Genomic DNA, 14,839 nt, shown 5'->3' with positions numbered 1-14,839 from the left:
GAGTTCTGTGCACCTGATTCTTGAGGAATTTAGCCCTGCTCCTTCTCCTTCACTCCTTCTTCACTACTTTACACATCTCCCGCGGACCTGGGCAGGCTGCTCGCGTGGCCAGAGCTACTTGTCGTGCCGAGATACACCTGCTGCTTTTCTACAGAGCCTTCCCTACGAGAGCCCGGCCCAGCACGGCGCGCCGCCCGCCGCTACTTCCACCACCGTGGGCAATGGGCAGCGCAGGAAGCGTGTCCTGCGCAGGCGCGGAGTCCCTTCGTTTTCACGGGCTTAGACTCCATTTCCCAGGGGGCATAGGGCTTGCCTGAGTCGCGGTTCGTTTGCGCCATTTCCGCCGCGGTTGCGCTGATTCGTCTTTGTAGTGTTGGCGGCGGGAGAGACGGTGAGGGGCGGGAGGTTCGGGGCAGCTGGAGGCCGTGTCCTTGGCCTTCGGGGTGGGTCCGCTCGTGGGCTCTGAGGCGTCAGGAGGGACCGGCCGGTTTCTGGAGCTGGAACGTCAGAGCCGGGGTCTTCCACGGGCAGCGTGGGTGAAACCGGACGATTCCCTGTTGGGAGGTGTCCTTGAGCCCCTCTGGGCCCCTGGGCTTCGTGAGTGGGCAGGAGCAACCTGGGCTGCATGCGCTGCTGTGCGGCTGCAGCAGGGCACGACTGGGAGGAAGGAAGGGACTTCTGGCACCTGCGCCGGGGCGGGCTGGGCAGGCGGGTCCATGCCAAGCCCGGGAGGTTCAGCGAGGCCAAGGGCAGGTGCTGCAGCTGCATTAGGGCAACCCGACACACAAACAGGCTGGGGGAGAATGGATGGAGAGCAGCCCTGGGAAGGATGTGGGGGCATGGGACATTGACAAGAAGCTCAGCACGCTGTGGCAACGTGCACTGGGAGCCCAGAAAGCCAACACTGTCCTGGGCTCATCCCCAATAGCGTGGGCAGCGTGTGAGGGGGGGATTCTGCCCCTCTCCTCTGCTGAGACCCTCCCCTGCAGAGCTGCCTCCAGCTCTGGGCTCCCCAGCACAGGGAGGACAAGGAGCTGCTGCAGTGAGTCCAGGGGAGGCCACAGAGATGATCCAGGGGCTGCAGCCCCTCTGCTCTGGACACAGGCTGGAAGAGCTGGGGGTGTTGAGTCTGGAGAGGAGAGGATTCCAGGGGGACCCTAGAGCCCCTTCCAGGGCCTACAGGGCTTCCAAAAGAGTTGGAGAGGGACTTTGGACAAGGGCCTGGAGTGACAAAACAAGGCTTTCCACTGCCAGAGGGCAGAGTTAGATGGGATATTGGGAAGAAATTGGTGCCTGTGAGGGAGGTGAGTCACTGGCACAGGTTGTCCAGAGAAGCTGTGGCTGCCCCATCCCTGGAAACATCGAAGGCCAGGCTGGATGGGGCTTGGAGCGACCTGGGCTCGTGGAAGGTGTCCTTGCCCTTGACAGGGGGGTGCAATTGCATGGTCTTTACAGTCCTGTCCAACCCCAACCACCACCCTGTGACTGTGGAAGGCAGAGGCCCTGACATTGAAGCAGTTTTTGAATTTAAAAGCCCCATCAAGTGTCCTCACTGGTCACATCTGTAGTGTTCCTGTTGTCTCCTTGTCCTCTCAGCAGGGTGGCTGCAGAGGCGCCGTGTTTGGATAAGTCAGACCACGTGGCCTGAAGCAGGGAATTGTGCAGAGGATCATAAAAGCCACTGGAGGGAGTTGGTGGTTCTCAGTGGCTGGAAATAAGGAAGAATAATGTTGGAAGTGAGGAGCTGTGCTTTCTAAAAACTAATTCTGTTGCGTAAGACAGTGCTGGAAAGTTGCCAGGCTTTGCAAGGGCAATTAACCATTAGTTGCTAAAACTGATGAAATTGTTAATTACCAAAGCTTTTACTCTGGAAGTTACTAGAAGAGGCTTAGTGATCTGAAAGCTTTGCCCATTATTGAGATGTACAGGGCCAGGGCTTGGACTTGATGATCCTGTTGAGTCCCTTTCAATTCAGGATGTTTCATGATTCTGTAAAAGGGAATGGTACTGGCCAGGGCTTTGACAGGGGACAAGACTGTGAACTTTTCTTCCATGGCTGCAGATTTGGGACACTGCTGTGTCTCACAGGCAAGTGTTCAGAGATTTCAAATGATCAGTGATGTTCCATTTCTTTGTGCTTCTAGATGAAGCTCCCTCTTCTTGTCGTGTTTGCTCTGGTGTCCGTGGCTCACTGTGAGGATGGTGCCAGGCTCCTGGCCTCCAAATCTCTGTTAAACAGATATGCAGTGGAGGGCAAGGACTTGACTTTGCAGTACAACATCTACAATGTTGGCTCCAGGTAAGCCCTGTCCAGGCTTCAGTACTGACCACGAGCACATGTTCTCTGTGTGGCTGCAGGGTTGGCAAGGCAATTTCTGAGCTCCGTGATGTGCTGTTGCTTTTTGCTCTCTCTAACTCTCAGCTTTCCAGCAATGCCTGAAGGATTGACCCTGAAATTTGCCTATTCCTTCCTCTTCCCTGCTTTCACCTCATGGCTGCTCAAGCTGTCAGTCCAGCATGGTATAGTTCCTGTGGTGTCCTGTGACACTCTGTTCCCCATGCCTGCAGCTCCCTTTCTTGGCTTTGTAAGCTTTTTTTCACATTTATTCTTTTTAATGAAAATTCCTTTTTGCTATCAGGATTTAACTAAGGACCTGTCAAAGATAAAACAGAATGGTAAAAAGCTTCATTTGCAGAATGAAAAGCTGACTGGACAAATGCAGGACACTATTAAAGGGCTTTGAGATTTTGGTTTTTTAGATTTTTTTTTTTAAGGCAGAATAATGCATACTGAGTGCAGTACTGCTAACAGAATAATATATGGTGCAGTAATGTTGAATTGATACAACATTAATGTGATCCTGTAATTTTATATGTGGGATTTGGTTATTATTTAGGCCAGCATGTGTATCCATGGGATGGTATCTGAAGTTCAGCAAACTGCCAAATTGTGTTGTGGAAAAAATGGTGGTTTTCCTGTCCTTGTGTTTGTTTCTCTCAGCTTTGCCTTCCTCCCTCTGCAGTCTCCCTGTAAGATACCTCAGCTCTCCTCCCTGTCTTCTACTGGTGACATTTCATCTCTGAAAAATCAATTCTTCCATTTGGTCAAGATGGAAGTGTCAGTGCACTTTGCTGCAGAGCCTATGAGCAGATGGCAAAGCTTAAGATTCCTGTCTCATCCCTCTCTTTGTTGTGTTCAGTGCTGCCTTAGACGTGGAGCTGTCGGATGATTCTTTCCCTCCAGAAGATTTTGGCATCGTCTCTGGCATGCTCAGCGTCAAGTGGGACAGGATTGCTCCATATCTTTTCATGTTTTGAAGTTTCTTCCAACTCTCTTTCTTGCCCCTGAGCATCCTGCAGCTTGGTCCTATCTTCATCTGCTGTCCCTGAAATTCCTTCCAGAGCCTGCACAGGGTGCCAGATCCAAACCCCTCCTCTTCTGGATGGTGCAGTGTAAAAACAAAGTTCCTTGCAGACAGGACCAGGTCCTGGGGTAGTTCCTCTGCCTGTGGAGGAGCAGCTGGGTCAGCCTTGGCTGGGTCTGGCTGTCTGCGACCACGAGCACTCAGATCTGTTAGCAGCACTGACTTTTTCACCTGGATCCTGGTTGCTCTTTCACATCTCCTCACTTTTCTTCCTGGGCTGAAATACAACAGTGTTCCTTAACGTCCAGCTCCCAGAGCGAACAATGTGTCCCACACTGTGGTTCTACGGCCTCTCAAGGCTGGGTACTTCAACTTCACCTCTGCCACCATCACGTACCTGGCACAGGAGGGTGCCCAGGTGGTGGTAAGTGGCTGATTTATGGGATCCCTGCAGACACACCTGACCGTGCTCCCGGAGCTGCATGGTCGAGGTGATGCATGTCTGTGTTGCTCTCACCCTGCCCAGTTCTGGAGCAAGCAGGAAAGGTGGCAAAGCCTGTCTTTTCCCTGCCTTTTCCAGGTTGGCTTCACCAGTGCTCCTGGGCAGGGAGGAATCCTGGCTCAGCGTGATTTCGACAGGAGGTTCTCCCCTCACTTCGTAAGTACCTTTCAATTGACAATGGAAAAGTGCACCACGGCAGCTGCAGCCCAGTGTGGTGGCTTCCTGCTTGCACATGGTGTGTGTGACTTGCCCTGCAGTCACCTGGAGAGCTGCAGAGGGAGCTGGAGTTAGTTCCTGTCAGTTCTCCAGAGAACTATCACAGAAACAGCTCAGTTTCCATCCCAGCTCCCTCTGTGAAGAAGCTGCACTGTGGCATTTGAGGCAGAAAATCTGAGAGTAGAATCTTAAAACCAACTAGGCTGGAAGGGACCCACAAGGATTGTAGAGTCCAACTCCTGGCCCTGCAGAGGACAACCCCAGGAATCCCAATCATGTGCCTGTCAGCCCTATCCAAACTCCTTGAGCTCGTGTCAAGCTCGGTGCTGTGACCACTTTCTGAGGAGCCTCTTGCAGTGTCTGGGAGAGCATCCTCTGGGAGAAATAGCCTTTTCTTAATATCCAGCCTTTAATGCTGGCTGTCCTGACACAACTGCAGGCACTCCCTTGGGTCCTGTCACTGGTCACTGAGGGCAGAGGTCAGCGCCTGCCCCTCTGCTTCCCCATGTGAGGAAGCTGCAGACAGTGTGAGATCTCTCCTCCCTCTCCTCCTCTGACCTCATTGCTCTAAGACTCCCCTGGCCTGGATTGTTTTGACTTTTCTCTTAACAATTTCTCCCTCTAGCTGGACTGGGCGGCATTTGGCGTGATGACCCTGCCCTCCATTGGGATCCCCCTGCTGCTCTGGTACTCGAGCAAGAGGAAGTATGACACCCCCAAGAGCAAAAAGAACTGAGCAGAGTCCAGTGCTAGCAGCAGCAGTCCAGAGCTCGGGAAAGGACACCCCCAAACCCCCAAGAACAGCGGCTGGGTCAGGATCCATCCCCCGCGAGGTGCTGCCTGCATTGTGCTTCAGCCCTCTGGGCAAAGGATTCGGTGGCTGCTGCAGCAGCTGTGAGGTGTCCTCTGTTCAAATGGAGAAACAAGCAAACAGAAAAAAGAACAAGCAGAAGTCCCAAACTGCCTTGTCCAACCCTTTTGGAGGCAGAACCCCTTTCTCCTCTGCAGCTGCAGCAATCCGAGCAGCGAAGTGTGTTAGTGCCCAGAGGGGCCTGTCTGTGGGGCTCTGCCCCCTGTGCTGCCTCCAGCTCCCATTTGCCTGCTGCAGTTTTCTGCAGGGTGTCATATCTCAGGGTCCCCTCCAGGTGCTGCCTGCCCTGTGGGACAGAGATTGCTCTGCTAATGCCACAAACCTGATTTGATAGAGGATGTCACAGCTGCTGCTTTGTCCTGTTGATGCTGTTCTCTGACCCACCAGCCTGCCCAGGTCCATGGTGGGCTTGTAAAGCCATGAGGGTGGAGTGCAGGGAGGAGGATCAGGGTTAAATTCCTCGAGAATCAGGTGCACAGGCTGGGAAACTCTCCCTGCACTGGGGATGCTTTGCTTGACTATACCCACTCACAGCCCACTCGCCATGACAGGTTCCAGCTTTCTGCTCACAGTGGATCAGGACATGTTCTCTGCCATCAGCTCTTTTCCTGTGCCATTCTCTGACCCTCTGTCCCTTTGGATGACATGGAACCACCTGGGACACAAAATGGCCGTTGGTGGCTGAGGAAGGCTAAGGGCCCTGCTAAGAGGGGACACTGGAGCCCAGGGCACAGGCTCAGTTGGTTCCAGCAGCAGCTGGATCCAGTATTCCCAGTCTGCAGGAGGGGACTTAGCTGAGGCACAGAGCCAAGGGTGGGGAGCTGAACCACAGCAGCCCCACCAAGCCTTGCTGTGTCTTGAGCCACTACAAGGCCTTGGGGGGCTCCCCCTTCTTATTTTCCATAATTCCCAGGCCAGTGGACATGCAGTATTGTCCCTCAAATTCTTGTGGCTGTGTCAGGGGTCTTCCCACTGCAAGACTGAAGTCCTCATGTTTGCGGAGAACCCTTTTGGAATTCTTCTGCCAGTCCTGGCAGCACAGTATCACCATGTTCCCCTCCAGCAGTGCCTGTACCAGCCTCTGCAGCACCAGCCAGTCTGAGGGACATGGGACCTGTCACACCTGATGTGACCATTGACTACCCATTGGATAACATCCAGCACATGGATGTTGTTGGACAGAGCAGGAGACAGGCTCTGGTCACACCAGGGGGGTGACCCATGAAGCTGAGCCTACCCAGAACCCTCGGGGTCCCCATGGGTGCCAGGCTGGGGACACAAATGCCCCTCACCATCTGAGACTCTCACGGGGGGGTTGACCACTGCCAGGTCTGTCACACATGTAGGTGCCACTCTCAGTGACAGAGAAGTTGTCATGTCTCTCCTGCCCCCAGCACTGCCCGTCCTTGTACCAGGTGGTGGCACCAGTGAGCCCTGGCAGGTCAGTGTCACCCGGTCCCACAGCACTGGCGTCCAGGGAGGCTCTACGAGGAGCTGGGTGGTCTGAGTGCCTGTGGGTGACAGGGGACACCAGCCTGCCAGGGCCAGTGTGGGGCTGGGGACAGCGGGATGGGGACGTGGCATCCCCTGAGGACTCACCAGTGAGGCCGAGGGTCTGGGCTGGAAGAGAGAAAGGACAGGGCTCAGTGGGGGTGGCACTGCAGGTACAGCGGCAGAAGGGCATGGGGTGTGAGGGCTGTCCCCAAAGTGTCCTTGTGTGACGTGGACCCCTTGGAGACAGGGACACTGTGGCCACCCTGTAGTGAGGCAGGGCACGGGGACGCTGGGGACACCATGGCCACGCCATACTGTCAAAGATCACGTCCACCAGCCCCCTGATGCCTCCCCAAATCCCTGTCCCACCATTAATGTCCCCACCTTCCTGCCCCAATGACCCCGGTCACCTCACGCACAGGCTCTCCTGGCACTGGGGACTTGAGGGAACCCTGCAGTCCCCCTGTGCCAACTCCCCTCCCTATCCCCGGGGGGTGAAGCCCATGCCCAGGGTGCTCACCCCACAGGAGCAGTGCCACCTTCCCGACCATCTCGGTGTCCCCAGGCATGTGCACTGGCTGTCACTCACTGCTGTGGCCACTGCTCCACTGGGTGGTGGCTCTTTGGATGAAGGGGAAGGAAGCGAGGTCACCTCTTGTCCCCATGTGTAGGTGGCCCTTGGTCAGGGCAGGGTGGGGACCTTGTGGGACATGGGGTGATGGTGGGACATGGTGGGAACATTGTGTTGCCTGAATTTGGAGGCTGAGGCTGTGTAGGGAGCCAGGGAGGGGTGTCCAGGGCAATGGGGTGCCCAGGGATGGAGTCCCATGGGAATGGGGATCCCAAGGCTTGGGTAGACTCAGAATCGCAGATGAGGGTCCCAAAAGAATGTGACCTCCAGGGATTTGTGATCATGGGGTGGACGCTGAGGAATGGGGATGCCAGGGGAAAGGAGGGACTCTTGTGAGAATGGGGGTCCTGGGGGAATCAAGGGAAGGGGTGTCACAGGGTCTGGAATTACCAGGATGGGGTTCCTTGGGAATGGGTATCCCAAGGAATTGCAGTCCAGGGTTGGGGGGGGGGGGGGGGGGGGGGGCCAGGGAAGGGGAGATAGAAGGAAATGAGATTCCATGGTTGGGATCCCAGGGGAATGGGGATGGCAGGGATGGGCAGTGGCTGGGTGGGCCCATGGGTCACAGCTTCTTCCCTGGATGCCTCAGATTTTGGGATGACCCAGGGCCCAGCATTGCCTCCCTGGGGTGCTCATTTCCTGTGCATGCATCACATGGAGGTCCTGGGTAGCTTGGCCTCTGTGCCCTCCCCTGCCCTTGTCCTTTTCTTCTCTTTATTTTTCTAATTTTTCCTCATTTTTGTGCCATGTCCCCTCACCCCTGGTTCCTGGCTCAGCAATCCCGGGGAGCACATGAGCAGGGAATGGACTGGGGGACCCAGGTGAGGGGGGAAAATGGGGTGAGGTGGTGCAGGGAAGAGTAGGGAGGCCATGTGGGATGGAGGTGTTGGGCTGTGCCCTCTCAACACTTTCTTTTTCCTGGACAAGAAGGAAGAGGCCATTTGTGCTGAGTCAGATGGGGAAAGGGGGGGTTCTGTCTTGGAGGGCACATCCAGAGGCTCCTGTCCTGGGAGGTCCCTGTTCTGGGGTTCACCTGAGGGAAACCAGTCCAGGGGGTGACACATCATGGCATGGGGCATCCTGTCCATGGGGGTGGTGGTGCCACCTGTCGAAGAGGTGGCACATCTTCGGGACTCCTGTCTATCCAAGTGTGAGGCCCAGCCATGGCCCAGCCCCACTGCACAGGGATGGCCATTGCCCAGCCCTGCTCTGCCCAGCCCCAGGTTACAGCCAGCACCTGAGGGTCCCCCCCGCCCTTTTGGCTTTGATTCTGGCAGCTTTAGAGCTGCTGCAAAGGTGAGAATTCTGGGGGCGGAAAAGGCCTGCCTGTGGTTTGCTCAGCCCTGCAAGAAGCACAAACCCCAAAGGGAGCCCAAGTAGTGGCTCTGAGAGGGCCTTTGATGGTTTTCAGAGCAGGACTGGATGGAAACCCCCCATGCAAGGGCAGCTGTGAGGGAACCAGTCTGGAAATGCAGCAATTGATCATTTGTTCCCTCTTGCCAAGGGACTGAGAGAACCACAAAACTACTGAAATCCCACAACAATCTGCTCAACAGCCTGACCTGGACCCTCCTTCTCCTTCCTGCCGGATGCCCCGCACCCACCACAGCCGCTCTCTCACTGCCCTCTTGCACCTGGATGGGGAGAGAAAATTGAACAAAAGTTTTCTGGTTTGAGACAAGGACCAGGAGAGATCACTCATCAAATCCTGTCACGTGAAATGCAGGCTCAGAATTAGCAACATGAATTGAATATTTGCTGACAAAATCAGAGCAGGATAAAGAGAAGTCAAATAAACCCTTCAAAACACCTTCCCCCCCACCCCAACCTCCCTCCAGCAGCACAGGGAGATGGGAAGGGGGGCCCCGGGCAGTTTGGCACAGGTTGTTTCTGCTGCTGCTCAGCCAGAGTAGTTGCAGTTCTTGCCCTTCACCAAACTGGGGTCCCTGCCTTCCATGGGAGTCTCTTCTCCAGCGATTTCTTCAGTGGGAGTCCTTCCTGCGGGCTGCAGCTCTGCCCCAGCTGCTCCAGGCTGAGGCTCTTCCTTGCCCAGGCTCAGTGCCCCAGGAACTGCTCAAGCAGGGGCTTTCTATGGGCTCACAACTCCCTTTGGGCATCCTCTGCTTGGCCAGGGGCTCCTGCAGGGCTGCAGGGGGGTGTCTGCTCCCTGGAGACCCCCACAGGTTTTGGGCAAATCTCTGGAGACCCTTATGCCCCTCTTTCCTTCCTGCAGGGCTGTTCCTCTCGCAGCCTTGGAGTGAAAACCAGGTTCACTCTCCTGTGAAAATTTTAAAAGTTTAATAAAGGACAATAGGAGACAAGGACCATAAAGCAAAGGTTGGCACTCAGCCAAGAGCATGCTGTTCTCTTTGGGGATCCCCCTTAAATACCTTTTCCCTTATATCAGCCTGTTGGGTATTCATAGACCCTTATGCATAGTAAACTTTTCCCCCAAATTAGTTTACATGTTCCAAGAACTGTTCAGCATATCTCCACCTTGGATCCGCCTTTTTAGAGGATGCATATTTCTGGGTTGTGCTTTTAGTCCTTTTTTATCATCATCTTCAGTTTTGGGCCTTGGTCCACACTGTCTTCAGATGGTGAGTGCTGATAGTTGGCAGATCTGTAGCAGGTGTCCTCATCCTATGTTCATCGGATGTTATCCAATCCAAGCAGGCATTTTAACACAAGCATACTTATATCAGCTATTTCACTACTATGTCTAAGATTAATTAATACCAGAAATAAAAATTATATCTTTACAACAAAGCTACTTTCACATCCCACATATAAAATCCATTTTAACATTTGCAAAAAGCCAATATTATAATATGTATCTATCCTCTTGGCTGCCTCAATTCCATCTCTGCCTTCCCTTGGATTTGCCCTTCCCAGCTCTCAGAGCTTCCACACCAACATCCCCGTCCCCCATGCCCCGTCTGCTCCAGGACATCCTGTCAGTCCCGGGAGCTGTTGGGGGCGCTGCCATGGCAACAGTCGGTCCCGACGTGTCTCGACAGTGGCTTTGGGCACTTTGTCACAATCGGTTCAGACACATCCCAACCCTTGGTCCCATCACATTGGGATGTCGGCTCCAGGACATTGTCACACCTCCCACACTCTATGAGAGTGCCATGGCAGGCGCGACTACTGGCTCAGGGTCTCGGTCCCTCTGTCCGGGAGACTCCTCCCGGGGATCCCTCCTCCCGCGCCGTCAGCAGCTTCGCCCACCAGGATTTCAGTCCCTCCTTCCCAAGGTCTGCCCTCGGTCTTCCCCTGACCCCCAGCCCCTCCGGCCCCTTTTGGTCATGCCCCTGAGGGCACATCCCGATTGAGGATCCAGAGCTCCTCCCAGGATCAGTTGGTGTCCAGGGAGCACTGAGCGTGGGGATTTCGGATCCCTCACATCGTCCTTTCCCACAGGTCACGGGCTCCAGCAGCCCCATTGTGATTCTTCAGGATGTGCCCAAACCGCCTGAATCACAGCCCTCTGTCAGATATAAACCAAAGACCACCAGAATCATCACCAGGGACCTGATCCGGGACCTCGTGTAAGGCTGTGCCCAAGCCCTGAGGGGTTTTGGGAGAATGGGTGTCAGCGCAGCATCCCAAAATCTCTAGGGAACAGGGATTGGCAGTGTGCCCTGGCCACCCCTGGGGATCCTGCCCCCTGCATCCCAGCCTGGTGCCACTTTCACCACACTTTCCCTTCCCACCTCACCCCAAAACAAGAGAGCCAGGTCCCCAAGGCTTCCTCAGCACTTCCCATATTGATCTGGTCTGACATGGTGGCTGAGTGGGCAGCTCAGGGAGCACAGGGACCTGTTGTGGTCACCATGCCACTAAGCTCTCTCCCTGTGCCCCCCAGCATTCCCCAGGAGAAGCCCCAACTGTGTCTCATCATTGGAGAAAAGGAATATGAGAAACTTAAGGAATCAGCTCGAGCCCCAACTGAGGTGGAGCATTGGGACAGGCTGAAGACGCTGAGAGCCAGACAGGACGCTGCTTTTGTAGGCATTTCCCTTTCTGCTTCCCCCTTTTCTGGCTCCACAGCTGGGTTTGAGGGGTGGTGGTTCCCGCAGGGGGTCCTCCCTCTGTCCACCACATTTTGGGGCACAGGGGAGGCTGCAGGGCTCAGGGCTTCACTGAGAGCTGGGCAGCATCCCTGAAGGCCCAGCACTGCCAACCTTCGAAGGGCATGGGGTGTCTGCCCAGAGATGTGGGGAGGGGTGCCCATGGGCGTGCCAGGAGCCCGACATGTTCCCACTCAGTGTTGGGAATGCAGCACCTGAAGTGTGACCCCTGTGAGCCCTTGGGAAGGTGCCCAGGATTGGGCAGCACTCTCTGTCCCCACAGGAAGCCCTGAAAAAGGCCCAGATCGAGGAGCAGAGAAAGGCAGAACTGGAGGCCGAGAGAGACCATCAGAGAGAAGTGGAGGAGGAGCTGCAGCAGGAGGAGCAGAAGCTGCTGCAGCGGGTGACAAGGATGAGGCTGGAGCAGGAGGAAGACGTGCGGGAACTGAACGCGGTAGGGCCGGCGCTCCCCTCTGTCACCTGGCACTGCTGAGCCTCCCTTGCTCCTCGTGCTCCCAGGCTCTTCTTCTCCTTCCCTGGCCCTCCCTGCTCCCTGTGTCCCAATGCGGCTCCAAGCCACTGACACCTCTTGTCCTCACAGCTGTTCCTCAATGCCAAGTGCAACATGATCCGGGACAAGCAAGTCCTGGAGAAGCAGATGATCCTCAAGGAACTGGCGGAGGAGGAGAAGCGCCTGGATAAGATGATGGAAATGGAGCGGGAGAAGGGCATGGAGGTCCAGGAGGAGCTGGAGCGCCAGAGGAAGCAGGAGCTGATGAGGTGAGCAGGAGGCTCCCTCTTCCCCATGGAGGCATCTGGTCCATTCCAACCACACCAGCCCTGTCCATGCCAGTGTTCCCAAGATGGGGAGCAGGATGGAGCCACAGGAGACCCTTCTGCTCTTGTATTCCCAGAGCCCGGCAGGACATTGTGAAACAGATGGAGCAGAATGCAGAGGAGAGGGCATTGAGGGCTGAGGAGCTGTACCAGGAGGGCCAGAGGCAGCTGGAGCGACTGGAGCAGATGAAGAGGGAGGATCGGAAGGTGGGAGCAGGGAACAGGGGGGTGCAGGGAGGTTTCCACCTGGCTGGAAAGGGATTGGCAGAGCTGGATCAGCTACACTCAGGGAGTGGGGACAGCATCCAGCAGGATCAGAGCTATGGTCCCTTGGGGACATAGTGACATCCCAGGGTGGTGGCCCAAAGCCTGCCTGCCCTGAGTGATGAGGATGGAAGAGCACTGGACTTGGTGGTCTCCAATACTGCATGGCATTTCCAGGCCTGGGAGCAGAAACAGGAGCGACTAAAGCAAATCCATGCTGATATTAAACATTTCAATGTGGAAAGCCAGAGGCTGAAGGATCAACAGCGGGAGCAGGAGAGGTTGGAGGATGAGCGGGTGCTGGAGCAGCAGCGGCAAAAGGCTGTAAGAGCAGTGGGCTCTTGGTAGGGTGGGCAGGGGCTGCAGGAGCTGTCCTCGGGCTCTGTCCCATCCTGGGGCGCTGTCCCATTCTGGGGCTCTGTCCCACTCTGGGGCTCTGTCCCATCCTGGGGCTCTGTCCTACCCTGGCACTCTGTCCCCCGTAGGAGCGTGAGGCCGCCTTGGAGGCGGAACAGCAACAACTGCGCCTGGAGAAGGAGAAGGAGCTGGCCCGGCTCAGGGCCACACAGGAGCGGGCCCAGGACTGGCAGGCAGAGCAGGTGAGTGGCCCAGGAACAGGTGACGTGCTCCCCTGCCATTGTCCCTGTCCCCAGACTGGCGAAGGGGCAGCACCCCTGGATGTGGGGGGTCTGTAGGACCAGCCCCTGGAGCCAGGGTATGTCCTGAAGCAGAGCCAAAGCCATGGCCAAGGGCTTCCATGGGTGCCCCTGAGGGAAGCCTAGCACTGTGTCCTATTTGGGCAGGATGCTCTGAGGGCCAAGAGGAACCAAGAGGTCGCAGACCGGGAATGGCGGCGGCGGGAGCTGGAGAAGGCGCGGAAGAAGGTCGAGCTGGAGCAGCAGCTGAAGCAGGACCGGCTGGAGCAGGTGGCCCAGAAGGAGCAGTACCTGGCCATGCAGGTGCAGCAAGACCGCCAGGAATTCCAGAGGGTGCTCAGGTGAGGCACACGGGACTGAGGGATGGCTGAGGTTGGTGGCCAGGGGCTCCCAGTTCCAGCTGGTGGCTCTGGGGGCTCCAGTGCCAGCCCAGGTGCTGTGCCAGATGTGGGGGGATGTGGTGGGGTCACTGAGCCAACCCAGCTCTCCCACAGGGCCCATCAGGAGCAGCTGGAGCGGGAGAAGCTGGAGCAGGAGCAGAGGGAGCTCCGGCAGCGTGCCCATGCCGAAGATCTCCGGCGGCAGATCCAGGAGCTGCAGCAGGAGCGGGAGCGGGAGCGGGCGGCTGTCATTGAGGAGGGCCGGCGGCTGCAGAAGGAGGTCTGGCAGCGCAGCCAGCGCCTCACCCAGTTCAGACAGCAGAAGCTGCAGGAGTTCAGGTCAGGGGCTGCCAGTGCTGCTTCCCTGTGCTCCTTGGGCTCCCCGAATCCTTCCTGGTGTCCCAGCCTGGGCCACCACCCAGGTCCCTCTGCATCCTCAGCAAACGAGACCTGCTCTGGGGCCATGGTCCCAGATCCATTGGGAACCTGATGGATTCTTTCCTCTGCAGAGCCACTGGAATGCCCGAAAAGTACTGTGCCCAGGTGGAGCGCAAAGCCCAGAGCCAAGCCAACAGAGCCCCCTCCTAGGCCCCAGCCCCACCAGGAACCAGCTCCAATTCCCCACGGATTTGGGGTTCCATTTGCATTGACTAAATTTTCCAATAAACAATGTTTCTGAGAAGATGGTGTTTTCCGTCCTTCCCTGGCCTCAGGGCTGTTTGGGAGGAGCTGTCCTCAGGGCTGGAGGAGCCTTGAGGTTCCTTGTCCCACATGTCCCACTCTGGGGTTGTGTTACAGGTTTAGGCTTATTAGTGAATTTTTGCCATTTGTCATCTTAAAGATGATGGAAGAAAGAGGGGGTGATGCCCCAGGGATGGATGGCAGGTGAGTAAGTTAACAAAAGAAGTGGGTGATCGCTCTGGCTAACCACCTGTTACAAACAATCCAGACCCCAAGTGGGAATGAGTTATAGAAGTTTTACTGAGAACAAAAAAAATCAGCAAAGCAAAAGAGACTGTGCTTGGGAGCATGGCAAAATGCCAGAGGCTCATGCGCAAAAATGGTGGGTCCATCTTTTATACCCCTGATATTGCATCAGCTTTATGCACATTTATGCATATTCCCTGACTGGGAAGGACTGGCAGAAACACCCCATTCTAAGTGGCCCAGATGCCCCATGGATCCTGGGCATTGACTACCCCAGGAACAGGTACTTCGAAGACCCAAAGGGAAGTCGATGGGCTTTTGGAATCGCTGCTGTGGAAACAGAAGGAATTGAGCAACTGAACACCTTGCCTAGACTGTCCAGTTGGTTCTGGACATCACCAAACGAGAGAAACGGCCAAAGCTCTCCCTCTGCACTGACACATGGATGACAGCCAATGTTCTGTGGGGGTGGCTGGACAGACAGGAAGAGGCCAATTGACAATGTAAAGAGAAACCCATCTGGGCTTCTGAAATGTGGCAAGACATCACCATCCAGGTGGAGAAGCCGATTGTGAGAGTCCACCATGGAGATGCACACGTGCCTAAGAGTCAAGCCAACAAGG

General features: G+C 55.9%; 2 protein-coding genes across 3 annotated transcripts; both read left to right on the top strand.

Moving 5' to 3' along the window:
* Positions 1–308: 308 nt before the first annotated feature.
* On the top strand, positions 309–5,302 carry LOC129133551 (translocon-associated protein subunit beta-like). Its single transcript, XM_077191975.1, has 6 exons — positions 309–391; positions 2,145–2,299; positions 3,201–3,300; positions 3,682–3,789; positions 3,946–4,023; positions 4,709–5,302. The coding sequence occupies exons 2-6, from the start codon at positions 2,145–2,147 to the stop codon at positions 4,817–4,819; spliced, it is 552 nt and encodes a 183-aa protein (XP_077048090.1). The 5' UTR covers positions 309–391; the 3' UTR covers positions 4,820–5,302.
* A 2,243-nt stretch (positions 5,303–7,545) lies between these two features.
* LOC129133552 (cilia- and flagella-associated protein 45-like) lies at positions 7,546–13,971 on the top strand. 2 transcript variants are annotated; one of them, XM_077191973.1, is made up of 10 exons: positions 7,546–7,900; positions 10,503–10,630; positions 10,948–11,089; positions 11,436–11,606; positions 11,754–11,932; positions 12,067–12,196; positions 12,431–12,577; positions 12,739–12,852; positions 13,057–13,250; positions 13,404–13,971. In XM_077191973.1, exons 1-10 carry the CDS (start codon positions 7,826–7,828, stop codon positions 13,777–13,779), a joined length of 1,656 nt encoding a protein of 551 aa, XP_077048088.1. In that variant the 5' UTR covers positions 7,546–7,825; the 3' UTR covers positions 13,780–13,971. The 2 variants fall into 2 exon arrangements, with proteins under 2 accessions (XP_077048088.1, XP_077048089.1); XM_077191974.1 differs by lacking the exon at positions 10,503–10,630.
* Positions 13,972–14,839: the final 868 nt, after the last annotated feature.

Source organism: Agelaius phoeniceus, chromosome 31 (genome assembly GCF_051311805.1).
Source record: "Agelaius phoeniceus isolate bAgePho1 chromosome 31, bAgePho1.hap1, whole genome shotgun sequence".
In the NCBI taxonomy this organism is placed as follows: Eukaryota; Metazoa; Chordata; class Aves; order Passeriformes; family Icteridae; genus Agelaius; species Agelaius phoeniceus.
Note: the sequence above shows the minus strand (reverse complement) of the source record. Positions and strands in the feature narration are given on the sequence as shown.

Excerpts from the sequence above, each read along its gene's own strand:
- LOC129133551 (XM_077191975.1), top strand. The coding sequence starts at position 2,145 with ATGAAGCTCCCTCTTCTTGTCGTGTTTGCTCTGGTGTCCGTGGCTCAC. Across the intron at positions 2,300-3,200 it reads ATCTACAATGTTGGCTCCAG|TGCTGCCTTAGACGTGGAGC; the intron begins GTAAGCCCTGTC and ends TGTTGTGTTCAG. Across the intron at positions 3,301-3,681 it reads AGTGGGACAGGATTGCTCCA|GCGAACAATGTGTCCCACAC; the intron begins TATCTTTTCATG and ends CCAGCTCCCAGA.
- LOC129133552 (XM_077191973.1), top strand. The coding sequence starts at position 7,826 with ATGTCCCCTCACCCCTGGTTCCTGGCTCAGCAATCCCGGGGAGCACAT. Across the intron at positions 12,578-12,738 it reads AGCAGCAGCGGCAAAAGGCT|GAGCGTGAGGCCGCCTTGGA; the intron begins GTAAGAGCAGTG and ends TGTCCCCCGTAG. Across the intron at positions 12,853-13,056 it reads AGGACTGGCAGGCAGAGCAG|GATGCTCTGAGGGCCAAGAG; the intron begins GTGAGTGGCCCA and ends CTATTTGGGCAG.